General features: G+C 49.5%; 1 protein-coding gene across 1 annotated transcript; it reads left to right on the plus strand.

Annotated features, from left to right (window-relative positions):
- The first annotated feature begins 840 nt into the window (after positions 1 to 840).
- On the plus strand, positions 841 to 27,578 carry LOC133350283 (patatin-like phospholipase domain-containing protein 2). The gene is made up of 9 exons (XM_061564466.1): positions 841 to 1,688; positions 10,621 to 10,853; positions 11,971 to 12,036; positions 18,375 to 18,584; positions 18,969 to 19,029; positions 19,382 to 19,654; positions 20,168 to 20,300; positions 20,919 to 21,029; positions 24,359 to 27,578. The coding sequence occupies exons 1-9, from the start codon at positions 1,502 to 1,504 to the stop codon at positions 24,627 to 24,629; spliced, it is 1,545 nt and encodes a 514-aa protein (XP_061420450.1). The 5' UTR covers positions 841 to 1,501; the 3' UTR covers positions 24,630 to 27,578.
- Positions 27,579 to 27,714: the final 136 nt, after the last annotated feature.

The following is a 27,714-nucleotide window of genomic DNA, read 5'->3' on the forward strand; positions in this document are numbered from 1 at the left end:
CTCATGGCACATAATGATCACAGTAATGAATAAGTGGGCATCTGTGGAGAAGAGCTTCATAGCTCATCGCATTCCTCCGGTATAAATACATATTCTGATGCTGATCATTCATCATCAAGTCGCTGGGAGATTGGTGGTGTAGGGTTGCATTTCCATACCCCCCTCCCCCGTCCTCGCAGTGAATGGAACGCGTCCCAGACGAGATGGAGCGATGCCGATCAGCGCGTGTGCGGGCTATTAAGGTGGATTGTATGACAATTGCAGGATCGGATTAACCATGGCCGATGTAACATAACAAAATATATAACACACATGTCCAACAGCCTAGACCAGGGGTCGGCAACCAAAATAACAAGAAGAGCCATTTCTTTCCAATTCGGTACAAAATTCAGTATTTCAAGAGCCGCAATGCATCTGAGTACATACGTACTCATCGTAAAGAAGCAGCCCGTAAAGAGCCGCATGCGGCTCCGGAGCCGTAGGTTGCCGACCCCTGGCCTAGACTGTATGTAGGTGACTTGTGCGCGTGTTTTTTCCCCAGCAAGGATTTTAGATTTGAGTAGAATGTTTTTTTTTATTTCCCCAGTTGGCTTCGCCTCTTCTCTCAACCTCATCAGCAATGGAAGTGGCCCCTTTATGCAAATGTTGCTTCCTGCTGCTGCTGGCTGCTGTTGCTGGCATTCCCGGTGTGAGCGAAAAGAGCCTCCCTCCATTCCTTTGTGTCGGAAGAGATCCGCTTGTGTTGTGGGGGTGGGGCGATGTGGGGTGGGGGGCACAGAGGGCGTAGCGGTGGTGGTGGTGGTGTGGGGTGCCGGCAACACCCACACAGCTGAAGAGCTGGAGGCACGCGTGACGCCACTCTCGGGGTGGGAGTGTGTGGGGCAGCAGATTTCGGCTGTTCAGAGTTCACATTGCGGGTGTCTTAGAGACACTCAGCATTCCACCTCGGCTCTGCGCAGACAGACACAGACACACGCGCACACACAGACACATCAGCGTTTGGGGTGCTCCACCTACTCAATATAATTCATATTCGAGTGTAAGATACACGCTCTACATTAACACACCCACACACACCGGTGCATGTACATCACCGACTTACACAACAAGGCGGCGAGGAGGCGGAATCATATGCTGGGGGCTCCCTGCTGTTTCGCACGTGTTTGTGTGTGTGGCATTAGGGTGGCTTTTTTGTTTTAAACCGGCCAGGGCCGTGAAAGTCGAATTCATTACGTAATAGACAAGCAACGCTGCAAATCCCCTTGCCACAGCAGAAAAGATATACATTCGCACACGACAGTATATATACACACACACATCTTCTGTGCGTGTGCCGACAGCCTAAGTTATATGTTGTGCATCAAACATAACTGGGGTCACCGACAAGAGGCGTTTGGGCATTCACTCGAAATTCAGAAGTAGCACCACCATCAGCAACACCATCAGCACCACCATCAGCACCACCATCAGCAGCACTTCAAGGTCTCGAGCAAGCGTCGCGATGCTGACCCAGGACTCCGGCTGGAACTTCTCGTTCGCGGGATGCGGCTTCCTGGGGGTCTATCACATCGGGGTGGCGAGCTGTCTGCAGCAGAGAGCCCCACACGTCGTCAGCGGGGCCACTCGGGTCTACGGAGCTTCGGCCGGAGCTCTCACGGCGGCGTCTCTGCTTGGAGGCGCCTGCCTCGGTGAGTTTGGTGGGTTGTGGTGGTGGTGGCCGCTCGGTGTTGGGACACACGGAGTCACGAGGTGGGCCCTATCGGTCACGGTGCTGGGTGGTTGGTGGTGGTGGTTGAGGTTGGTGTGATGGTGGTTGTGCGCGTGTGATGATGATGGTGGTGGTGCTGAGTGTGGTGATGATAGTGGTGCTGGGTGTTATGGTGATGATGGTGCTGGGTGGGGAGATGGTTGAAGTGGTTGATGATGGTGCTGAGTGTGATGATGATGGTGGTGGTGCTGGTTGTGAAGGTGGTTGAGCTGGGTGTGATGGTGGTTGAGCTGGGTGTGATGGCGGTTGTGCAGGATATTATGGTTGTGCTTGGTGATCATGATGGTGGTGGGTGTGATAATTGTTGTGTTGGATGGTTGATATGATGATGGTGCAAGGTATGGTGACGATGTAGGGTGACGATGACAGTGCTGGAAATGATGAACGTGGGGGTCTCTCCTTTGTGTTAAAGGGTTGCACACGATGAGCAGATGTTGGCATTGTTCAACTTTTGTATAGCCTCATCATCGTCATCCACTGTTTATCCACTGCTGGATGAAGGTCTCTGCACGCAGTCGCCATTCCACATGGTCCTGCGATGCCAAAATCCGTCGCTCTCCTGCCCATGAGCTGATCTCACCACTCCAACTTCGTGGTGATGGTACGCTCAGGCACGTTTTAGTTTTGGTCACCCTTTCATCACCATTCCCATCCTAGTTCCTAAGCAATCTCAGGACTAATCCGCTGCATAGGATGTTCCGGGCATTTGTGTGCTCAACTGCTCTAACGCAAAGTTCGGTGTTATGAGGGTTTTGTTTTTATTTTTGAGGCATATACTGTAATGCAGTTTATTTTTCGGACAGCATTGTGTGATTATAGAATGTTAATTAGAAATTATCTCCAACAAATGACACCTCGCTGAGAATATTCTAAATTAACCAACCAAGAACACGCTGTTCCCCCAGATTCGAATGAAATTGGACCTCCATCGATCTGCTAAACGCTATCAGCCTGTATTGGTTAGTTGAGTGTCAAATTAAAAGTTCAACAATTGACCTCCATGCTCACCGGGTTCGACGGTGGTTTCTCCTTGCAGAGAGAGAGAGGGTACCTTTTCTCAGTTGCATGTCTCCTGGTTTCTAAGCCAAGGGACGTTGACCAGTTGACATTTTTACCCATTCGGTTAACTTTTTTGTTGTTGACAATCTATCACGAAGTCTGTCTGCTCGGCTGATGTTCTTTCTGAGTGTGGTCAAAACGAAGTTCGTGCTCGAAGTGCGATTCGAGAAATGTGAGGCATTTGACCTTTCTTATGGTGTCATTTCTCATGGCAACCGGTGTTTAAAACGAGACTACAGCGTCTAAAACGAGGCGCCCCTTGGAACAAAAAATCCACAATCTGCTGCCCGACAAAAAGAGTTCCCATGCAGCAGCGTGTGTTGTGTACATACACTGCACAGATATTAAACAAACAAAAATGTTCTGCACTGCAGCTATGCGCAGTTGTTTTACATAATAGAAAGGTTAGAATTGGGTAGTTTGACCAAATTTTATTTTGCTGCATGTTTCTACGTGGGTCTTGAGTTTAACCGGTCGCTGTGTATATGTGGCACCCAGTGATAGCGCATTGATTTGCCTTTACATTTTTTGACTTAATTTCATTTTTCTTTTTATACATTTGTATTTTACCAGGTAAGGCCCACCGAGTTATATAGCTCTTAATTAGAAGCGACCTGTCCATACATGATAGCTAAACATAGTGGCTTATCATGTGGAAATGTATCGCAACCAAATGCTCCATGGACATGCTTTGAAATGTGGAGGGGAAAACCAGAGGACCCGGAGAAAAATCCACGCGACCATGAGGAGACACGCAAACTCCAAATATACAGGCGTCAGGGTCGTACTCACGACCTCCTGTATACCGGACGACGGAGTTAACATCTCGCTACCGTGGCGCCCAGAAGTACATGCCCAAGGTGGCGTGGGGGAGCATTCATCCAGCAGTGGATGAACAAAGTGCTGTGAATAGCCCCCCATGACTCCACACAGCATGGTGATGGCCCGCATCCACATTGACGAAAGTGCCCTTAATGTACCCTTCGGGAACACGACGACTTTAGACCACAAGGACAATGCTATTTTTAAATCCTTTATATTAAGTTCGCTTGCGTGCTTGCTTGCGTGCTTGCGTGCTTGCTTACGACCGTAGCAAATCTTTCGGTCGTTTTTTAACCCACTTCCCGTGATCCAATCGAGCTGACATTTTCCACACAGACTCGTTGTGACAGACAATTAATGTTCGTGAAAAAAAAAATTCAAAAATTCTACACTTTTTAGGCAAAAAAAATTGATTTTACATTTATTAAAATAGAACTCATTCATGGCTTTGGCTGACCGTCACAGTATAGGAGCCCAGAGCGTAACCCCTCCACAGGCCGTGGCGGAGTAGCGCAGTTGGTAGCGCCCTCGCTTCCCATGCCAAAGGTCGCGGGATCGATCCCTGCGTCCTCCACAGGCGAATATATTTTAAATCCTTCATATTAAGTTCGCTTGCTTGCTTAGGACCGTGCAAATCTTTCGCTCGTTTTTTACCCCACTTCCCGTGATCCAATCGAGCTGACATTTTCCACACAGACTCGTTGTGTGTGACAATTAATTTTCGTGAAATTTTTTTTTCAAAATTTTACACTGTTTAGGGAAAACAAATTAAATATTTAATTACCAATTGCTTAATACTGGCAGACAATCATCTGACCCATAGATTGCAGCCATCTCAAGCCAGAGGACAAGAGGACTCTAGCCGCCACGCATATAAAGGATTTAGAGTGAAAAACTTAGTTTTTACGGGTTTACTTGTTTACATTGCAGTCATACATAATTTAACCACAGCACGTGCGTCTTTGTTGAAGGTGGACTTCTGCAGGCCCTCTCGCTGTTGAGCGGTAGGACAACGGCCGTGGCGTTGTTACACTTTAACAGGGGCGCATCTTGTGTCGCGATCACTATGGCCTGCCACTGTCGCGACGCCTTTGGAGATCGCCTTCCGACGAGAAGGCATTGACCCCCCCCCCCATTCCCGCGTGGCGAAGCGAGGAATGTCGATTGACGTCTGCGCACACAAAAGGTGAAAGGTCACCCGCGTGAGCTCCCGACTTGCGTAGCCCCGCCCCCCGGGGACACGCGATGGCTCGCTGCCAGGGTGCGCCGTGATTGGTGGAATGTGGTGAGTGGGGGCGGGGTTTAGTGCGGGGCGTGGGAGGGTTACTTTCGGCCATGTGGAAGGAGGTTAAAGGGCACCACAAACCCAACACAGCACACGACCCCATTGGTAAGGTGGGGGGGGGGGGGACTTTCTGCCACCGTGACGGTGGCTCAAGTGCCGGATTATCCTCGGAGCAAAAGTAGCTACGTATGAGGAATAGGGTTTTTCCCATTTTTCTGGCAACAAAACAGCTGTGTTAAGATGTTAAAACACCAAACTTAAACTTTTTACAAGGAATCATGTCTGCATTAACCACAATGCTTGTGGTCAGAATGCAAACATAAAAACCGCACTCTGATAATATATGCATTGTCTTTGAAACTGATTGGTCCACACCAGAAAGAGCTTTCTCTTGAGCCTCGTCTCAAAACGGTGTTAGACCAGAGGACTCCAAAAAGCATTCTGACCACAAGTATTGTGGTTAATGCAGACATGATTCCTTGTAAAAGGTTTTAGTTTGGTACAACACTACAATTTTAACACCTGTTGCCAGAAAGGGGAAACCCTATTCTCATTTTGGTACTGGCAAAAGAGGTCCCATGATGTAGTTACATATGTAGTTGCTACGGGCCCCGCACTTTCAAGCTATCGATTCCGGTTCAGTGAATCTGCACTTGCTCTATTACTATAGTACTATACCACCTTAAACTTTTATGAACGACTGGGTGTTTAAGTTTAGCGATTTGTCGTATTATCTGGCTGTATAGCAAATGAAAAAATACGATTACTTTACAAGTTACAAATTTTTATATTTATGTGTGGGTTTTTTTAATTTAGGTCCTCTTTACAACATGCTACCGGCCCCGCTCTCGCTTAATCCGGCACTGGGTGGCTCGATCAAAACACTGCTGCTCGCAAGTGGTACGATATAAACATTTCCCTTGGAGGAATCTGGCAGTTGTACTTGCCACGGTCGCTATTTTGGTCATCGCTGTCATAATTCTATGGAGGTCTATCATTAGACATCAACATTGTTTAAGCGAATTAACATTATTTCTCTGCCAGGACTTTAAAAAGGACACGGACAGAGACCCCCTTCGGACGGCCACATTCTATGTTTTCTTATTCGCCGCAAGCAAGATAAAAGGCTGGCGAATGTCTTCTTTCTCTATGTGGTGTTCGTAATGTTGGTGGTCTGCTATTATAGTGTAGTATAACACTGTGGCCTTGATAGAAAAAACATAGACAACATTTCAGGCAATGGCTCTTCTTCAAAGCCTGAATAAATAAAAAATTTCAATCAATGAAAAAAAATCTAAATCATGTAACAAAAGCAATGTTCTTGCGATGAAGTAGGACCCTTGCCCAAAACGTCGCCTTATATTTTTTGAAGGAAGCCTGATTGACAAATGTTAATTGGGCGTTTGCACCACTGTCAATACAGCATCACCCTCAGACTGATCCAAACCGTAGTAGATTACTGGTAGCTTGCCAAAGATTATAATAACCTTTATACTCGAGCTCTGAGTATATAATGCCTATTCTTAGGTTTTTTCCGGTAAAGTCACGTAGGTAAAACATCAAAATTAATGAAAATATAATGCCTCCCATTGTGTCCCATGTTCTGCTCCGTCTTTCAGCAGCAAGCGTCTGTTAGGCATCTTTGGATTCAGGGTGATTCTCCAAATATGATAATCGAGGTGCATCGATGAATATTGCTTCTTAAGCTAACGGTATGTTAACTGAATCGTCCATGTAATATATCGTCATTTATATCTCGTACACGTTCGATGCAACGGGCTAATTTAACTTCTGCAGCTGCTATAGGACGCTAGATTCACCACAATATAAAAATGAAAAATCTTGAGTTGGATTGTGGGATGGGGGTGAGGGTGAATTTTGAGCTTACACATCTCCTGAATATAAATAAGAGGAAAAATGCTGAAGCATTTGCCGACGAGTCCCGTGAGCATGAAGGTCAATTGTTGAACTTTTAATTTGACACTCAACTAACCAATACAGGCTGATAGCGTTTAGCAGATCAATGGAGGTCTAATTTCATTCGAATCTGGGAGAACAGCGTGTTCTTGGTTGGTTTATTGTGACGCGTCGTTGAGTCGCACCATGATCGCACTCGACCCGCAGGGGCGCCGGACTCCGTAGCCCTTCCAAACTACACGTGCTCGTGTGAGATGTAAATCAACAGTTTGAGCAGCCCCACAGCCACTGTCATTCGGCGTCTAGTTTACTCCAATTAATTTTGATGGTGACCTTAAGACACAATGCACTTCTTGAGGAACTGATGATAGTTGCTGCATTATGCTTTGTGGGTTTTTTTACACAATTTTGCGTGTTGAACTTGTAGTTTTGGGGCCTTGCATTATTATTCTGTCATGAGGGTTCATTTTTTTAAAATCAACATTTACATATTTTATTAGGAGTTCAAATAACTTTCATGCAACACTCTACATGTGTGTGGGCTGTGTGTCTGAGATACTCCCTTTATAGGTTACGGCCCAGCCTTCATGACCCCTCGATGTCCAACTTTTCATGTTTACCAAGCTATTTACCGTATTTAATGTTGAACTCTCTGCTATGAATAAAGGGCTATTGCCTGAAGCGTCAGCTGTTATCAACGTTTTCCTTTTTCGAGCAGTGCCATTGATGAACGTTTTGGGTTTTTGTTATTCGTGTTTGTGTACCATTGTCCGATTCAGCAGTTCGCTGGGTCATGTAGCCCACATGCCCAGGCACAGCATGCCTAAACAGATTTTGTTCGGCCGGATAGAGGGGGCTAAATGGACACGACACGGGCTAGAGAAGAGATGGAGTGATGTGGTACAAGAGGATGTGGAGCTGAGTGGACTTGCCGATGACTGGTACCAGCAGTGTCAAGATCGTCCTCTATGGAGGAGGCTCGTAAAGGACGCGACTGGGCAGTTGGAGGCTGTCGCCCTCCAGCAACAACGGAGGGCAGAAGAGCGACGCTCACAACAACGAACGAAGCGCCGGGCGGCTAAAACACAGAAAGTTGGCGCAGTAGGGGGCACAGGTGGTACATCGGCCAGTCGTCTCAGTCGACCCGTGGCATCTGGGTCTGCCCATGACCTCCTGCTAGCGGGCATTCGACAATTCATGTGGCCTTAACATGCACATAGCCTGGCACAGGCGCTGTGGTGACATCACCACCACTTAGTGGCGAATGGCGGTTGTTGTTGGTAAGCTCTTAGGTAGGGGGGCATGCTACTCTCTTGAGTTGGTCCACCTAGAAATCTGCACCGTACGCACATTAATCACCGGACTGGTTACAGCCTTTGGAGCAGTTTTGTCAGTTTCACTGGATCGGCCCAGGACTGCCAGATAATGTTGGAAACTGGAAAATCGCGTGCCGGATAATCGATGATCAAATGTATTACTTAACTTTTTTTGTCAATTTATGAACTTCCACCAAGTGTGTACCCTGACTTTTGGATTCATAAACGGGGAACGCCCGAGTTGCGTGCATGTGCTTCTCGTTTGTCGTAATTTCCTGGCATAAAACTATCTGTCACATTTGTGTAAAATATTAAACCACTGTGGTGACGAATGCCAACTCTAGGAATTATATTGCTTCCTGCCAACAAAGGCAAAGGATGAGGGATTCGGCTGGTGAGCCAAGCCGGCAGCGTCCTCCAAGTTACTGTTTTCATCACAATGCTGACACGACTGGGAACGAAATTAGACTTGGTGCCAACCCAGATTTCTGAGCTGCCCATCTATATATATAAAATCGCGAATCTGTCTGTCTGTCTGTGGGTCGCCGGACCATACGCAGTTTCATTGGACGGCGGTTGCCCCTGGCAACGGGTAGAGACGCCTTCGCCGCGGGGTGGACGCCATTTTTAATTCCCGTTAAAAATAGGCGCACGCATTAACACACGCCTCTGAGGTAAATTCATCAAAGTTTCACGTCCTCTTCACTCCCCCCCCACCACAATGTGTGCAATTACTATTATAGGGTCGGTAGATTATAAAATTATAGCGATTAGACAGTATTATTGTAGCGCGTGGGGGGGGGGGGAACGGCACCCGTACCCAGCCTCTGCCGGGTGGGCAATTTAGGCGAGGCCGGAGGCTCTGCACGCTGCTAGGCCTCGACACCCACCACGCGACTCTGAGGTAAATTCATCAAAGTTTCACGTCCTCTACAGAGTTGTGAGGGAGGGAGAGTGGTGAGGGAGGGAGAGTGGTGAGGGAGGGAGAGTGGTGAGGGAGGGAGAGTGGTGAGGGAGGGAGAGTGGTGAGGGAGGGAGAGTGGTGAGGGAGGGACTCAGCCTCAAAACGAGTAACTGGTGTGGCGTATTAACATCGCCACTGGGGAGACAAAGGCGGCCGGGCGTGGTGGATCCAAGTCCCAGGCGAAGCCGGGTACTTATGCTAGTGCATTCATAAAAAACGTCTTCTAAAGTGCAGCTGGTTAATTTATTCTTAGTACAGTTCTCATTGACCGCACAAAATAGCCAGCATAACAATTTTAGCTAATTCCACCACTGATAAATATATATTTGTTTTGATTTACAAGCAATCTTTTTTTTACGGAATATAAAACGTGTGTGCATTTCAAGAGGAGTTCTGTGATGTTAATATTTTGGCACGGTTCATTGACATAAGGTGGCATTACACCACAGTGGTGGAATCTCATCATGTGACATGGCACCGATAGCTCGCGCAGAATACAATTGAGGGGGAAAACATATGAGTTTGCATGATGAGACTTAAATTGGGTCTTACAATCACATTGATTCAATGTCTAGACTTGTCTGCCCCCAGCAAATCAATCGGCTTACCAGCCAGTGTGGTCAACTCACCAGTGTCTGTATTCTAGTCATTTCATGTTTAATGTCATGAGTGCATTGGTTATCTTCTGCAGTAACCACAGCTTCACGACCACAATGCCTAGAGGTCATGGCACTTTGTGCACAAGCAATACGTGGTGATATTCAAATAATTATGCAGGGACAGCTTCTAAATGATCGCGTTCATATTTAAATGGTTGTGTTTACGCATGTGCCTATCGGTTAGCACAACACTTACATCTCGGTGACCCGGGTTTGATCCCGAGCCCTGCACGACGTTGCTGGGATCGTTGATGCCTTGCTTGGGCCTCCTCGATGTTGCCGCAACTTAAAACGAGGGGCCTGCTTTAGCTCTGGTGAGACAATGATGGATGCGTGGTTGGATGTGTTTGGTAAAAACATGCCCCAGCATTCTGTAAGGCCAAACGTGTCTGGTTGACAGCACGCCTGTTCGTACGGTATGTACTTTGCCTTAAAATAGAATTTCCGTTCGTGTGATTTATTAAATTACCTTGTTTTTGCTTCCTATGTACTTTTGGGCACCCACCAATTACCAGTGGGGATTGAAGCTGTGGAGCACATTGGGATCATCTAAAATCGCACAACAATGGGGTTTACAGCATTGCCCTTTGCTGCCCTGCAATCCCTGGCACAACCTGGTTTACACGTAGCAGTCCCTCAAGCATCCTCCAGGCTTAGCTTGTGCGATCCGATCAAACTAAACTATACTAAACTGTTTTTTATTTCACTAGGTAAGGCCCACTGAGCTATATAGCTCTGATGAGATCGGGCGTAGTAGCAGACGAACAACAACGCTGGTCGGTTGTTTTATTTTCCTCTGTAACCCCCCCCCCCCCCGCCGTCTCGAGCAGGCGAATGCTGCGCGGACGTGATGGAGCTCGCTCGCTTGGCGCGGCGCTCGACCCTGGGTCCGCTGCACCCGGCCTTCCACATCGTGAAGATCATCCGCGCGGGACTGCGGCGCGTGCTCCCCGAGGACGCCCACCTGCGCGCCGCCGGCCGCCTCTGCATCTCGCTGACCCGCGTCTCCGACGGCCACAACGTTCTCGTTTCGGACTTCGCCTCCAAGGAGGAGCTCGTTCAGGTGGCTCGCCTCGCGCGCTCTCACATGCTCGCTCGCTCGGCCAGAGATCGCTCGCTCGCTCGTTCGCTCGGCCGGAGATCGCGCGCTCGGCCAGAGATCGCTCGGCCGGAGATCGTGCGCTCGTTCAGCCGGTGACGGGTCGGTCAGTGGGTCCGTTGTCGGTTTATTTTTCAGTCTTCACTCACTCGGCCGGTGGAGGTTTTTAGGGCAGTTGGTCGGCCGCTCGGGGACCAGTTGCTCGCTTGGCCACTAACGATTCAGTCAAAGGTTTGGTTGCTTGGTTGGTAATCGCTCACTCAGCCAGTCATTTTGGTCAGCTTATCAGTCATTAAATGCCTGCTTAGCCAGTGTTTATTGGTCGGTTATCACTGTAGCTCGACAGCCACTCGTTGGATTGCTCTTTTACGGAGCCTTGGCTTGGTACGGTGTTTGTCCTTGCATGAAAGTTGTCAACTAAGTGACGGTCATGGTTGCACGTTTGCCACATCTTAACCGTAACATTTTAAATTCTAAGTGTAACATCGTGTCATTTGTAATATATTGTGCTCCATGGACAGTACACATTGTGTACGCAACCCAGTTGTCAGAGTGGCATGACAGTGAAATGTGAGCACATGTCACTCTAATTTACTATTGTGTCATTATTTCTAATTATTTCCGCATGGCATCACGTTGCGAAATTGCTGTTCGCTGCATTTCATTGTGTAAAGTTTCAGCAAACATGTGGCTCTGTAACCAGCTGCGTAGAGCGGCTCAAAATGTTGTATTACAAAATCTACAATTACGGGAAGAACTACTCTCACGTGTTCTTCTTGCCGTCTTTTTCAAAGTGCCGCACCATAGCAGCTCAATGCGATAAGCTTTAACTTACGAATTACTCCGGCTCCTTGCGTACACAGTGTACGGAGGTGATACCCCACCATAGCATTCCATAGCGAACTACAGCCATTGTCGGGCATCCACAGCCCATTGCGACATGACGAGCAATAGCTCGATGGCTCCCTATGTTCCGCTGCATTGTGGGGAGTGCCCTCGTCTCTCGGCATTTGTCTCCTGGCAACGCTAAGCAACCCTGACTAAGGCGTTCTTATCTCCCTGCCCTGTGCTCTTCCCGTAGGCACTCATCTGCAGCTCGTTCGTGCCCATCTACTGTGGCATCATCCCGCCCACCTTCCGCGGAGTGGTAAGGCCGTGCTCTCACTCCCCCTCAACACTGGACTCTCTCTGGAAATGAATCGCCACAGCCTTGGGATGCGCCCCATGTCTTATTCGAAATTTTTCCTTTTTCGCTTCCTCTAGTGCATGCGCAAAAAGAGGGTGAGGATATATTCCAAGCGGTTTTGTCACGCATATTAGCATGGGGCGGGGCTCATGTCCTGTTCACAGCTCCGGGTCAACGGTGGAAATTTCGACATTCCTCTGGAGTGGGCGAGTTGATGCATAGGGCAGCCACTGTTGTCCCACAGTGTGGTGCGTATTCGTTTTATCAACCCCGAAGTGGTGAGAAGGGTTGAGTAAAAACAATCAGGGTCATAAAAATATTGTTAAATTCACATATTTGCATATTTTGCGTACCGCATGAAATATTCTGGTCGTTTTCAGCACTCATTGGTATTTATGGTGAGCATACGTCGAAGTGGAGTGGCGGTGGTACAGAGAATCTGGCATCGTGAGCTTGATTTCCGTTTGTGGCTAGCGCCAGCATGGAATTAAATCTGAACCGGTCCTGAATGCCCCCTTCACAGTCCAGGACTGGCCAGCATGGTGAAATATTGTCGGATAACCTCCTTTACCAAGACGGTGTCAGAAGGCCTTCAGCCAAAACTACATTGTCAAAGGTCTATACATACATTTAAATTATTAATGCGGCTATTAGGCTAATTCATTATGGGTTCAATAATTTGAGGCATTGAGGATATAGTATATTAACCCTGATGCATCTGTGTTCAAGCTAATCTGAGCATTCGTGCAACAGAAAATCTAAACAAGTCGGATTGAACAGGAAAAGGGCATAGCGTGGCGAGAGTCGGGTACAGGGAACATTTTGAGAAATCTTCCCGCCCTCTTTGGCGAACGTGCAGAGATGTTATCAGCATCTGTGGAGCAAAGTGCGGCTGATTTGGCGCTGTAATCAACACCACGTACAAATTGTGCCAGGGCCGAGTGGTCAGGGTTGCAAACTGGAACTTGGCATCGTTCCACGGGGGGGGGGGGGGGGGAGAGGCTTTCGCTCTCGCGCGCCGTGACGAGCGAGCTGCGATTGGCTCCCCCGTGATCGCCAGACGCTCATGTGACGCCTTAGAGTTGCGGTGGCAACGTGGGTCTGCGCTCTCGTGGAAATTACTGCGCTGAAACGCCGGTTTCTCTGCCACGCTCCTTGCCGCATTTCAGTTTTTGCCCTCGTCGGCACCGGCCCATTCTTGCACCTCGTTGGCGAGATCTTAACTACCTCACCTTGTACCATTGGAACCTCATTTGGCAGTAAAAAATATGATAATTGTTTTTTTACCCTTCTATCTGGCAACAAAACTGACATCTTTTGGCGTCTTCTGGTCCAACCCATGTGAGACTAGGCTCTAAGGAAAGCTGTCTCGGGTGTGGACCAATCAACTTCAAGGACAGTGCACATTATCAGAGTTATGTTTTTTGTTTGCAGGTATTGTGGTCTATGCAAACATGACTCCTTGTAAGAAAGGTGTCAGTTTTGTTGCCAGATAGAAGGGTGAAAAAACAATTATCATACCTCACCTTGTATACAGGAAGTCGTGGGTTTGATCCCGACCCTGTATTTTTGGAGTTTGCATGTTCTTCCCGTGGTCATGTAGGTTTTTCTCCGGCTCCTCCGGTTTTTCCCTCCACAGAGTATTTGGCTGCTATAAATTTCCACGTGATAACTCACTTCGCCGAGCTATCATTTTCGGCCAGGTCGCTTCTGAAAAAGCTATGTAGCTCAGTGGGCCTTAGCTGGTAAAATAAAAAATAATTTTTAGTTTTTTATAGTTTACAATCTCGCAGTGCCACTGCTGTTGTATTTTGTTGTGAGCGGTGCAGCTGCACTTGAGGTGCCAGGTGCCGGGCTACGAAGGGGTTGTGTGGAAATTGGACAGGGGGCCGCGTTTCATTCCATAGTCCATGGGCCCATGCAGACTGCGATAGGCCACTGCAACTTCGTTAAATGAATGCGTGTTTGGCACTCCTGTTCATGGCCGGGCAATACATCTCTAATAATAATTGCGAGGGTGGTCAGAGTGTGTGAAATATGAATATTCTGTCCACTGTCGGACGAAGGTCTCGCCACATTGTTGCCATCCTCCGTGGCCCCGCGATGCCACAAATCCACGCCTCTGCTGCACATGAGCTGATCTCATCGCTTCGTCTCCACGGTGGTGGACCTCTCAGGGGCGTTCCTTCCTTTGGCTTGATACTCTGTTGTTACCAATTCTCGTCAATCCCTCACGGCGACGTGACCTGCCCACGGATGTTCGCCTCTTCGAGGCGGTCGGCCGTGGCGAGCTGCAGAGTCTTTTGCCCTCTTTTGTGTTCTCAGGCCAACTTGGGCAAAAGCCGTACGTCTCCTCTGCTATTGACCTCTGTGGCATCAGTGTTTGGTGGCCAAACCGTTGTCCGACTGTGGGGGGGGAGTATTTTTCCCCTCGACCCTGTTGCATCACAGCACAAATTCGCGGGGGGGGGGGGGAAATCTTGCTGCCATTGCTTATTATCTAAGCACTGGGTGAAATATGTTGCAATTGCTATTTGTTAACAAATAATTCGAATCATAAATTACATTTCATGCGTATTGAGAAAACAACAACAATGGTCGTTTTGGCAGTCGTTAGGAATGCATGTTTGATGTTCATTTCGAAATATTATAAGATAGGGTTTTGTAAATGATGAAACTGTGAGATAATTCGATTATCAAGGTTTACGAACAGAGGTTGGATAACAGTGTTTGTTTTCTAGTAAATTAATATTTATCGGCTGAATACAATGCTGGACCTATGTTTTTCAAATAATATTGAATATGCAAACTAGGTGAGTGGCAGGGTGGCACGATGTTTGTGGCACACTGCACCACGAACTTTGCCATTGAGTTGGATTCCCTGCCGTGTAATGAGTGATATCGGAACTGGACCTGGACACTCTCCCCCCCCACCTCCCTGCCAAACGTCAACCAACCCACACTGACCATGATGGTGAAGCTAGGTCAACCAACCCACACTGACCGTGATGGTGAAGCATGGTCAGCCAACCCACACTGACCGTGATGGTGAAGCATGGTCAGCCAACCCACACTGACCATGATGGTTAAGCGTGGTCAGCCAACCCACACTGACCATGATGGTGAAGCGTGGCCAGCCAACCCACACTGACCGTGATGGTGAAGCGTGGTCAGCCAACCCACACTGTCCGTGATGGTGAAGCTAGGTCAACCAACCCACACTGACCGTGATGGTGAAGCATGGTCAAGCAACCCACACTGACCGTGATGGTGAAGCATGGTCAACCAACCCACACTGACCATGATGGTGAAGCACGGTCAGCCAACCCACACTGACCATGATGGTGAAGCATGGTCATAAGGTCACACTCATTACACACAAACGGCTCGCCGCAAATGAACCACGATACCTCGCTGATCTCGTCAAGGAGCATAAACCATCAAGCGAACTCCGGTCATCCTCGCAGCAGCAGCAGCATCAGCAGCAGCAGCGTTGTGGCTGGCCAGCGACCACAGAAGGTCACTGCATCGCGCGCTTTCAGATCCGCTTGTGTGGCCGTCTCTCCCTTCGGATATTAGGAAGCCACTGGAGCTATGCACTTTTAAATCATCTAGATTTAAAACTCAATTCTTTAGAGCAGTTTTGCGTGTGTTTAGTTTGGCGTCATTTTCCCACACCTCCAATGAGCACGGTTGGCTACATATGGTGCGAAAGAAGTTCAACATAGATACATACATGACTGACTTCATGAATGATAAATTGTATCGATGAGCCAGAGATGTGCATCGTGTCCTGAACTCCCTTACTCACCGAGTTCAGCTGAAACATCGGTGCTGTGTAAAGCGGAAATGGTGGCGAGGTCATCTGCAGTAACGCGCAAGGCATCGCAACTGAGCCAGAACCTCACACGGACGTACGCACACACACACACACGCACGCACACACACACACACGGACACACAAAGACCCCCGTATAGCCTAAACCGACTGTTGCAGAAAGTGCTGTTACCGAGCACCTTTTGAAGGCTCGCACGGCACACGAGGGGGTGGGTGGCCAACACCTCACCCGGCCGCCTTTGTCTCCCTAGTGGAGATGTTTACATATCGCAGCAGGTAGTCATTTGAGGCTGAGTTTACCTAGGGGAGGCCCGCGACCGGTTCAGATAATTGTCACTGGTGTTGGACGTGAGCAGGAATCGAACCCGTGTCTCCAGGGTCGTCGCGCTGTGCGCTAACCGCTACACTACCGCTCCCCACACATGCACACACATGTACACACACATGTACACACACACACACGCGTATGCGTTTCTCCAGCGCTCGTATTCTTCTTCAGACGACGACAGGAGAGTGCTGAAATATGCTCGTTTTTCTTTTTTACACGTTAGTGTTCGTAATTATTTTGATGTTTAGTTTGTTGTCCTTCCCCGCACTTCCGACTAGCACAGTTGGCTATGTACGCGCGAAAGAAGTTCAACATACATAATTGACTTTTTTGGCCAGACCGCGTGAGAGCAAAGCAAACAAACGCGTGTTGTAAACCCTACTCCACATTTCTGGCAACTGCCCGATGGTTGTTGTTGTGGTTTTCCTCGCGCATTGTGTCACCAATTTGGAAGGGTTTAGCCAGAGATCAATCGATTAAATTTGTGGTCCGCGTTTTGGGCATCTGAGAAAATGGGAGACGTCTTCTGGCGTTGCTTGGCACAAAGGGCAGCAGTTTGGGGCGTTTGGGTCGATTCGATTTTGGTAATCGGCTAGCATGGAGCAGTCACCTGGTGATGCTGGCTGTAGCTGCCAGCGAAACGTCATCCCCCAATTATTAAACGCGGTGTGTGGATCGCTCTCCAACAACAACAAGCGGCGGTTTGGGGGTGGGGGGTTTGCTGAAGCAGGAATGACTTGCCGCGTTTCTTCATCACGCGACAACTTTATTAATTGACCTGGACTAGGGTTTGCGACACATCATTTTACTTGCGTTATGAGACCAAAAACACAATTATTAACTGCTGTGAATGTGCTCTTTTATTTGAGGTGGAAATGCAAATCCAAGTGAGAATTGCACACCGTGTGGAATTTTTTTTGCAAGCGCCGAGTTGAAGTATCTGAGCACTGCCCATGCCTGGCTACGTACGGAGTGAATATCTACATACATTATTATGCCCCCGTGTGTGGGCAGGTAGACTGTGTAACCCACAGCCGCCATTTACTGTGGAAGAGGAATAATCAGTTGAGAGGGTCACGCACGCTCAGTTCTTTATCTCCGGCTCTGCACTGCAGTAACCTCCGCCATCCAGTGGCCCGGATCTGGGGTAAAGTTTGCTTGATGAACGCGCCACTGATTTAAATAGTGGGGTGATCGAGTTCAGAGTGCGTGCGTGCATGCGCAATGCGCCGCCCTGCAAGTTGTATACGCAATGCACGTGCGTGTGTCCGACAATACCCCCTTTGTGGAAGTTTGTGCCGCTGGTTCAGGTGACGCCTTTTGGTGCGTACTGATGTTACCGTTTTGTTTCCTTGCGTTCATGAAGTACTGCCATGCACTATCCACTGCTGGGTGAAGGCCTCCTTTCTTTTCTCCCCCAAGCGGTCACTGCGTGACTTGCGATGTCGCGCCGCGTCGATCAATCTGCCGCCTTAATTATACAAACCAGTTGTGGGCAAGGAAATAACTCCAATTCCGTTTGGGCACTTGAATTGATGCCTCCTTTGGCTGCCACTCCATTATTAGTCTCGTAAACGTAAAGAAAGGCCGTTTCAGAACCCGCACAACCCCAGCAGATATTTCGGTTGTCCCTGGATGATAATACTATATTTTGCGGATTTTAAGGCACACTCTTTTTCCGTGTATTTTCAAGAAAACGTTGGGGGGGGGGGGGTGTTTCTTATATTTTGGTAGATGTGGGAGTGTGTGAACTCGGTGTGTGACCAGATTTGTCGAACTTAATTGACATCGGGCACAGTTTTGGGCTTTGTATTTATTATTATGGAGCATCTTATGATCTGGAAAATATGGTCCCACCACTCTGGAGTCGGATCATTGCATAATAAAGGTTTTTTGGGTTAGATCTAACCTAAAAAAACCTCTTATGGATGATTTTGGTCGCGAAAGCCTACGTGTTAAACTGACACTGCGCTTGGTTCGCGAGGCTCAATAGTAGAACGTTCGCCGCACGTGCCAATCATCCGATCCGGTTTTTACAACAACCGAGTCGTCGTAATCCAAGCTACGCCGCGCTCACTTATCCGCTCAATCTCACCGCTTGACCCGGTTGTGTCCGCTGGGCCGTCTTTGCAGCGCTACGTGGACGGAGGCATCAGCGACAACGTGCCGTCCTACGAGCTCAAGACGACCGTCACGGTGTCGCCGTTCTGCGGCGAGAGCGACATTTGCCCTCGCGACAGCAGCCCCAGCTTGCTGGAGCTGCGGCTCAAGAACACGAGCATCCAGTGCAACCTGGACAACATCTACCGCCTGTCACGCGCCCTCTTCCCTCCCGAGCCGCAGGTGCGCGCGTCGCCACCGCCGTGGCGGGCAGTGGTCATGAGGGGTTGCTTTGACCTTACTTCACCACGGGTTTGGGGGTGAGGACCCCGCCGCAGATATCATTCCCCGCTGATGATTACTCATTTCCAGGAATCGAACTCTGGTCTCTGGGTTCGTAACGAAGTGCCAAAGTGCACTCCCTTGACTAGTATACAGCGCTTTGGAAAAAAAGAGGGTTAAAAAAAAAAAATCGGCTGTCGACAGCGATTGCAGTGCTGTCAAATTCATCGGCATCACTGGAACAGCTGCGAGAGACATAGGTCTGGGGAGCCATTGGCTTGTTGTTGCAGTCGTTGCTATTGTCGTCTGATAGAGCCCCCGCTACCCCATGCTCCTCCACTGCAGGTGCTGAGTAAAATGTGTCAGCAGGGCTACAACGACGCCCTCCGCTTCCTCCGTGAGAACAGTGAGTGCAACTACAGCCACCCCTTCCTCATTTTTTCTGCACCTACCATGGATACATTCCAGTTAGAAGGAGGAGACGCGTCGGTCTGACCGTCGTGCAACGAAAAGTGCTCTCTGCGGCCGAGCGGGTGAGAAAGTGCTGCCCCCTGCCGCTAGGGTCGGAGGTCACCTGAAGGGACCTCGGAGGTAGGTCTGTAATATCCGCATCTGTGGGGGCCTTCTCTGTCGCTTTTGAGAGATTCTAAATGGATAGGACGATTGGGATAAAATTGGGGCGATGGGTCGGGGGTTGGGGGGGGGGGAAATAATGAAATGCAAATATTTCAATTACATCCGTTCTCTCGTCCGTGTAGACCTGCTGATCCCGAACTCGCCCAGTGCGGGGCTCCGCATGCCCACGGCCGAGCCGCCCACTACAATCGTGAGCCCCTGCGAGTCGTCGACCTCCAAGCCGTCCGCCCGTGAGCTGTCCGGTCCCAAGCCGTCGGGCCCCGCGGAGAAGAGCATCCCTCCTCCGCTTGCACAGAGCGGCCAGGAGCAGCAGTCGCCCGTCCCAAATGAGGTCTCGCCCCTTTGGGCCCTGGAGGAGAAGCTGTGGGAGAGCCTGCCGCTGCCGATCCGAGTGGGTACGTGTGGCGACGCACGCACGCCCTCGGTTGCCGCTCTGCTGTACCGCCCCGTTACCCAGTCGCCCAGAAGCTGGGTAGTGCTACTCGCCAGGTCTCAGAAGGTCAGCAGGGTTGAGCCTTGATAGTATTTTGGGACTGTGACCGCCATGCACAACCGGTTGTCATGGCCACGTAGTGGGGACCAGAGGGTTGTGCGCTAAATTCGACTGTCCTCCACGCCTGTGCTTCCACATCTGCGTAGCCCGCCGACGGCGTCCCTCGCCGACGAGCGTGATGACGCACCGTTGAATTACCCCCGCGCGACCCAGCACACGACGTGGGGAGTGCCCTCACCCAGCGGTCGATTGACAAAAACGGCGCTGTGCACCGCCGTGGAGGAGAATAACAAGCCGAGCGAATCCCTGACCGGAATTCGAACTTGCGACCTGTTCTGATTTGTGAGCCTCACGTGAATGGCTCGCCGGGCTGGACGGGTTTAACGAAAGGCCGTCTGTGTCGCGCTGCTTGCAGCCCTGAAGAACGCGTGCATGGAGAAGGCGGGGGTGGTGGCCTACCTGCGCAGGCTCTACCCCGTGCGGCTCGCGTCCTACCTCATGCTGCCATGCACGCTGCCCGTGGAGTCGGCCGTCTCGCTCACTGTGCGGTGAGGAAGGGGCCCTGCGATCGTGCACGCTGAGCTCGTATTACTCTCACACACACACCACTCACCCACACACCACTCACACACAAGCTGCTCACACACACACCGCTCACACACACCACTCGCACAACGCTCCACTCATCACACAGGCTCACACACATGGATCACACTCGCACTGCTCACACACACGACTCGCACAACGCTCTATTCACACTCCACTCACACAACGCTCCACTCACACACAGGCTCACACACACGCTGCTCACACACACACCGCTCACACAGAGTGGACTCGTGTGAGACTGTCGTTTGTGTGTGTGTAGCAGATCGCGTGCTGCTCTACGAACCCGGCGACCCGAGTTAAATTCCCGCTCACGGCCAACACCAGTGACGATTACCTGAGCTGGTCCTGGGCCTCGCCCAGGTCGACTCGGCTTCAAATGAGTACCTGGTGCGGTGTGTAAGCATCGCCACTGGGGAGACAAAGGCGGTCGGGCGTGGTGCTGGCCACCCACCCCCTCGTGTGCCGTGCCGGCCTTCATAGGTGCTCGCTAACAGCACTTGCCCCAACAGTGTGTTACAGGCTACACGGGATCTTTGTTTTTGTTTTGGTGTGACCAGGCTGCTGGAGTGGCTGCCGGACGTGCCGGATGACGTGCGCTGGATGTCGCAGCAGGCCCTGTCGGTGGTGCGGTACCTGTGCCGGCAAGCGTCACGCAGCCTCGCTCGCAGGTAGCACCGACGCTCCCGGCAACGCGGCGTCGAGGGCATCGCCACCCAGAGCACTGCTCCGGATTTTGTCGGCACACCAGTCGGTCAGAATCCGAATCTTTATTGAGACTGGAAGAATCCGATGAGCTGTGACGCTCTTGTTCACAGATGTCCAGGAGGGGGCGGGGGTAGGCTGGGTATGATAATTATTATTATTGCTGCGCTTGTTTACCCAGGAAAGCCTCACTGACTCTCATGATTCCTTTACAGGAGGGTCCTGCCAAGTTGTTTTTTTGCAATTGCAGGGACGATGGCTGCAATGTGTTTTTCGATTCGAATAATTTGCTGGTAATTTTTATTATTTGGAGCATGGCGTCGGTACACAGAGCCCTGCTCTTTAGAATTATTTCACGGGATCTTTAACCTCTACTGTGAAGCAGACTGCACATAATTTTACGGTTAATGCACACAACACAGTATTAATCAGGACTGCCGCTGGATTCGAACCATGAACGTCTGCAGCAAGCGGCGAATGTGCACCCCGCTAGGTATCTCAGTGTGTGCCGGTGGGTAGGTATGTGGGTGCGCAGGTAGGTGGGTAGGTATGTGGGTGCGCAGATTGGTGGCTAGGTATGTGGGTGCGCAGGTAGGTGGGTAGGTATGTGGGTGCGCAGGGAGTGGGTCGGTATGTGGGTGCGCAGGTAGGTGGGTAGGTGTCTGGGTGCGCAGGTAGGTGGGTAGGTGTCTGGGTGCGCAGGTAGGTGGGTAGGTATGTGGGTGCGCAGGTAGGTGGGTAGGTATGTGGGTGCGCAGGTAGGTGGGTAGGTATGTGGGTGCGCAGGTAGGTGGGTAGGTGTCTGGTTGCGCAGGTAGGTGGGTAGGTGTCTGGGTGCGCAGGTAGGTGGGTAGGTATGTGGGTGCGCAGGTAGGTGGGTAGGTATGTGGGTGCGCAGGTAGGTGGGTAGGTGTCTGGGTGCGCAGGTAGGTGGGTAGGTATGTGGGTGTGCAGGTAGGTGGGTAGGTATGTGGGTGCGCAGGTAGGTGGGTAGGTATGTGGGTGCGCAGGTAGGTGGGTAGGACTGTGGGTGCGCAGGTATGTGGGTGCGCAGGTAGGTGGGTAGGTATGTGGGTGCGCAGGTAGGTGGGTAGGTATGTGGGTGCGCAGGTAGGTGGGTAGGTATGTGGGTGCGCAGGTAGGTGGGTAGGTATGTGGGTGCGCAGATTGGTGGGTAGGTATGTGGGTGCGCAGGTAGGTGGGTAGGTATGTGGGTGCGCAGGGAGTGGGTCGGTATGTGGGTGCGCAGGTAGGTGGGTAGGTGTCTGGGTGCGCAGGTAGGTGGGTAGGTGTCTGGGTGCGCAGGTAGGTGGGTAGGTATGTGGGTGCGCAGGTAGGTGGGTAGGTATGTGGGTGCGCAGGTAGGTGGGTAGGTGTCTGGTTGCGCAGGTAGGTGGGTAGGTGTCTGGGTGCGCAGGTAGGTGGGTAGGTATGTGGGTGCGCAGGTAGGTGGGTAGGTATGTGGGTGCGCAGGTAGGTGGGTAGGTGTCTGGGTGCGCAGGTAGGTGGGTAGGTATGTGGGTGTGCAGGTAGGTGGGTAGGTATGTGGGTGCGCAGGTAGGTGGGTAGGTGTCTGGGTGCGCAGGTAGGTGGGTAGGTATGTGGGTGTGCAGGTAGGTGGGTAGGTATGTGGGTGCGCAGGTAGGTGGGTAGGTATGTGGGTGCGCAGGTAGGTGGGTAGGACTGTGGGTGCGCAGGTATGTGGGTGCGCAGGTAGGTGGGTAGGTATGTGGGTGCGCAGGTAGGTGGGTAGGTATGTGGGTGCGCAGGTAGGTGGGTAGGTATGTGGGTGCGCAGGTAGGTGGGTAGGTATGTGGGTGCGCAGGTAGGTGGGTAGGTATGTGGGTGCGCAGGTAGGTGGGTAGGTATGTGGGTGCGCAGGTAGGTGGGTCGGTATGTGGGAGCACTCATTGTTCTTAATAGTCAATGTGATGTCTCTAATCTTGCATCTTCTCTGGTACTTGCATTGTGCACAAGAATATTTGGGTTTCCATTTCTGTACCCATGCATCCTTATGCCATTAAGATACTCTTGTAATCGACATGTATGTATTGAATCATTAAAATGACTTGCTTGTCTCATGATACGCGAATTGAAATGACTGTAGGATTCATCTATTATCTTCTGTTCGTGCATATTGTTGCAAATCTATAATTCCGGCCAATTGTTGGAAGGAACGAGGCCGAACAAATGCGACCTTGCAACAAGAGGGAAACAGCACGCGGGATGAGCGGCACACTCGGCACAAACGAGACACATTGAACACGACAGCGGCAGGAGTGACGGAAAAAATGGCAAAGACAGCGCAGACCAGACAGGCAGTACTAGTGAGACGGACAGCACAGATGTTAAAAAAAAAATGTAAATCAATTTGAACCGTGACGGTGAGTTGTGGCAATTGTATGTGCGTACAGTATGTTGAACTTCTTTCGTACCGTACGTAGCCAACGGTGCTAATCGGAGTTGCGGGAAATTGATAAAAATCGTGGACGGGCGGCGAAAATCCCAAATGCCTGGGCGATGAGCGTCGTCTCCCGCGCAATGCCTCGAACACGTGAGCATCATAGCCTCTACTTTGTGCGTGGAGATGTGGCCTTCTGTTGCAGTCTTGCCATAATTGAACTGATAAATAAGTATAACCAGTAAAAAAAAGTTTTAAACTATAAATTCTTTATATGCGTGGCATCGGTTTTCGGGCGGCTAGAGTCCTCTCGTTCTCTGGCTTGAGATGGCTGCCACCTATGGGTCAGATGATTGCCTGCCACCATTAAGCAATTGGTAATTAAATATAAATTTTTTTCCCTAAAAAGTGTACAAATTTGGAAAAAAATTTTCACGAAAATAAATTGTCACGCACAACGAGTGTGTGCAAAATGTGAGCTCGATTGGATCACGGGAAGTGGGTTAAAAAACGACCGAAAGATTTGCACGGTCCTAAGCAAGCAAGCAAGCGAACTTAATATAAAGGATTTAAAAATATATTCGCCTGTGGAGGACGCGGGGATCGATCCCGCGACCTTTGGCATGGGAAGCGAGGGCGCTACCAACTGCGCTACTCCGCCAGGGCCTGTGGAAGTGTCACGCTCTGGGCTCCTACACTGTGACGTTCAGGCAAAGCCATGAATGAGTTCTATTTGAATAAATGTAAAATAAAAATTTTTTGCCTAAAAAGTGTAAAATTTTTGAAAAAAAACGACCGCAAGATTTACACGGTCGTAAGCAAGCAAGCGAACTTAATATAAAGAATTTAAAAATACATATATACGGACCATGTGCTTCTTCTCATTGTCTGCAGCTGCAGGTTCGTGCACCGGCGCAACCCTCGCAAGTCAGCGAGCGCACCCGCGCTGGGCCGGCGCCCGAGCCTGGCCCTGACCTCCTCCATGGCCGACCTCTTCTGCTGGTTCCGTGCTCTGGGCTCCTCGCAGAGCGCGATCACGCTGTGCGGTCACGAGTTCCTCTGCACTCACGAGTGCTGCGAGGAGGAGGAGGAGGAAGAGCGCGGCGGTCGAACCGTGAGCTTCATGACCGCCGAGGAGGAGGAATCGAGCGACGAGCAAGACTGAGCGTTTTGTGGCCTTACGGCAAGTCCGAGACTTTAGCCGTTCGCCTCGACGGCGTTAGGAGACGCGCTGGTGAGCTCTTATCATGAGTCCGAAACTTTAGTTAGTGGCCTCGGAATATTAGAGGGGGACACTCTGGCGGCATTTGCGTTCGTTGCAGGCTCGATGCCACCATGTTAGGCTTCGAACGTCTATGCTGGCTATTGATTTGTTCGGTTTTTTGTGGGGGCATTTTCTTCAATTTTATTTTAACTGTGATGTCTGTGTCATGTGATGAGATGAAGACGTTCATTTTAGAAACTGAGTCGTGCAGCATCACCCTGTGTTATAGAACATCACACACAAGCACTGGCGGAGCCAGTGGGGGCGGGGGGGAGGGTGGCACGTACCCCCCCAATGATCCGATCGAAATCCCTAATTTCAATTGGATCATTTGGGTTTATTAGTAATAAATCGGCATTTTGCGACCCCCACTGCCACTGTGTAGCACATTATTAAGTGCCAAGGACTCTGAGATGATAGGACAATAGTCTGAGTGCATAATTGTCAATAAGTAACAGCAAAGCAGTTATAAGTGACTCACAGAATTGTACGCAGTTGCGTCTACAGAACACGACTTCCCTGAAGGCATCAACACCTTCAGCGAGCGCGATGCCGATCACACAACGCGGTTCGAACTCGACCCTCGATCGATGGCTGTGCCATCGCCGCACACGCGTCGAATAAAAAGCAAGGGACAAGTCCTCACTAACAACTATCATGTTTCATTGCTGGAGGGGAGTGCACAGAGCTCGCCTTTGTCAAGGCACTATACCAATGCATAAGATAAGTGAACTTAAGTAAACACTAGGGGCATGATATGAGGAAATGCTCATCGCTTAGCAATCAAAAGAATTATTTTTTCAGTCTAAGAGCTGGAATTTTTCCAAATTATGTGACAACTAACATCGAAGAGGCTTTTCTATGCAGTTATTGGTGCTCGGGTTGAGAACATCACACTTCTACACTTGAGACCACAGTTTAATCACAGGTGGCTACACACGGGTTCAAACCTCGGGTCTCAGCATTGTTGGCACAGTGCCCTGACCCCTTAGCTACTGCTGACCCATTAATACAAAACTTTAACCGATTGAAACCTAGGCTTCATATTTAGCAAGCTAATAATAGTCATCCTGTTGGATGTTTGTGGCCTTGTGAAGTTGTAATTCCTCACAACGTCCCACTCGCTGAGCCGACCCTTCAAGTGTTTTATTCTCAGCCCAATGTTGCATATTGATGCTTATGCATTTGTCTGTGCTGTTAGAATTTGGGACACAAACTTCCGGCAATGAATCGTTGCCCGCGTGCATCCGATTGTTCTGTGGCATTGAGTGTGGCGTAGCGACTGGACCAATGAAACACGCGTGCCTCAAGTGTTGGGCAGCTTCTAGCTTTTAGGTTCATGGCCTCGGTTGTGTGGCGACTTGATGACACAGTATATGTGATGTGCAATACACTTCTAAACTGTAGATTTCCTGGGAAACGTTTTGTTTGTTTCAAAGTCTCGTTTTCATAATCTTTCATGTCCGGTTATTTGAGGCAATGTTTACTCTGTTACCTTCTGTTTCCGTTTTAGGTATAGAACTACTTTTTAGATAATAGGTTGTACATTTCACAAGTGATGCTATTCCGCCATGCCACGGCGTGGTATGCATGTGTGGTTTTGAGGTTTCAATGGTGAACTTGTGGTGGTAGCTTGGCCCCTGACTGCGAACGGAATGTTTTATTTTACACGCTTTTAGGGCCGACGGTGTTTTTAGTCGATGTGTACGGCCATGTGCATTGGATCGCACCTCCAAGTAGCACCGTTGGCTACGTTACGGTTCAAAATACATGCACAAACGTTTACACAAATGGGCCTGACCAATTTTACACTTTTAAAACAGGCAACTTTTTGTAAGCCTCTTGCACAACTCTGACGTTAACAGTAGAATAAATAAGAGTAAACCATCAACGTACAACATAGTCTCTTAAAAAATAAAAACAGATACTTTGTTAATTATATTTTAGAGAGCTAAGTTTGACTGGTAAAGCCGAACGATAATTAAGGTGCTCTTTTATTTAACAGTATTTAAAATTGAGGTGTGATTCTCGCAATACGTGGTCGGCACCAGGCCTTATGAAACGATACTCTCTGGGAACAAACGTAACTGTGATTCAGGTTCCAAAAGTTGAGGCACAATTTAGTCGTATTTGCCAGTCTGTTGTCTTTTTCTGCAAACCAAAGTGCAAAGTAGAAGTGCCTGCTAACGCTTGCGATCGAATCGGTGCTTGCGATTGTGAGAGCGTCAATATATGGAGTCCGAACAAAGACCTCGTCAAACGTGTTGCCTACGGCATGGCGATGACGTGGAAGAGGGCCGTCATCCAGTAGTGGATAGAACTTGGCTGACAATGAAAGTGCCTATAATACGAGAGCATATCTGAACAAAGTTGTCATCAAAAGCATTATCTACATAATTTAACTTAACGCCAAACAAATATGCACTTTGTAATTTAGTGCACGGATAAGTGGGATTGTGTGTGCCAAAGTTGTCCTATAACTTGCATGCGCTTCATGGGTGATGAGCGAGTCGGTCTGTCCATGGGCTGTTCAGTAAGCCCAGTGCCTAATGCTAAGTGGCAGAACTTCCTGTACCATCGATAAAACAGCCTCAAGAGTCCGTTTAAAAACTGAGTCGGTTTTGATATTCTTGGCAATGACATGGGTGCTGCTGCGATGGTGTTATTACTGTAAGTACTGTGATTTGTTATAACCCAATCTGTTGATGTTGGACCGATAATGGTCAACGAATTAATGTTTCATGATTACCAGCTGTACAATCTTTAGCAGATTTGTTTCCAAAGCATTGTGTGACCTGTTCATGTGAAAACTCAATATGTGAATAAACAGCGAGCTTCTTCCCATGCTCACACCTGTCGGCTGTGTCCATAGCTCTGCAGGCGCACATTTACAGCAAATCAACACGTAAACGAGGTCTGCACAATACTGTGTGCAAATCTTCAACAACAGAAAAATCTCGATGTAAAGCTTTCGTGACTGCAGGGA

This window comes from Lethenteron reissneri, chromosome 33 (assembly GCF_015708825.2).
Source record: "Lethenteron reissneri isolate LAM-NWPU_2019-01 chromosome 33, ASM1570882v1, whole genome shotgun sequence".
NCBI lineage: Eukaryota > Metazoa > Chordata > Hyperoartia > Petromyzontiformes > Petromyzontidae > Lethenteron > Lethenteron reissneri.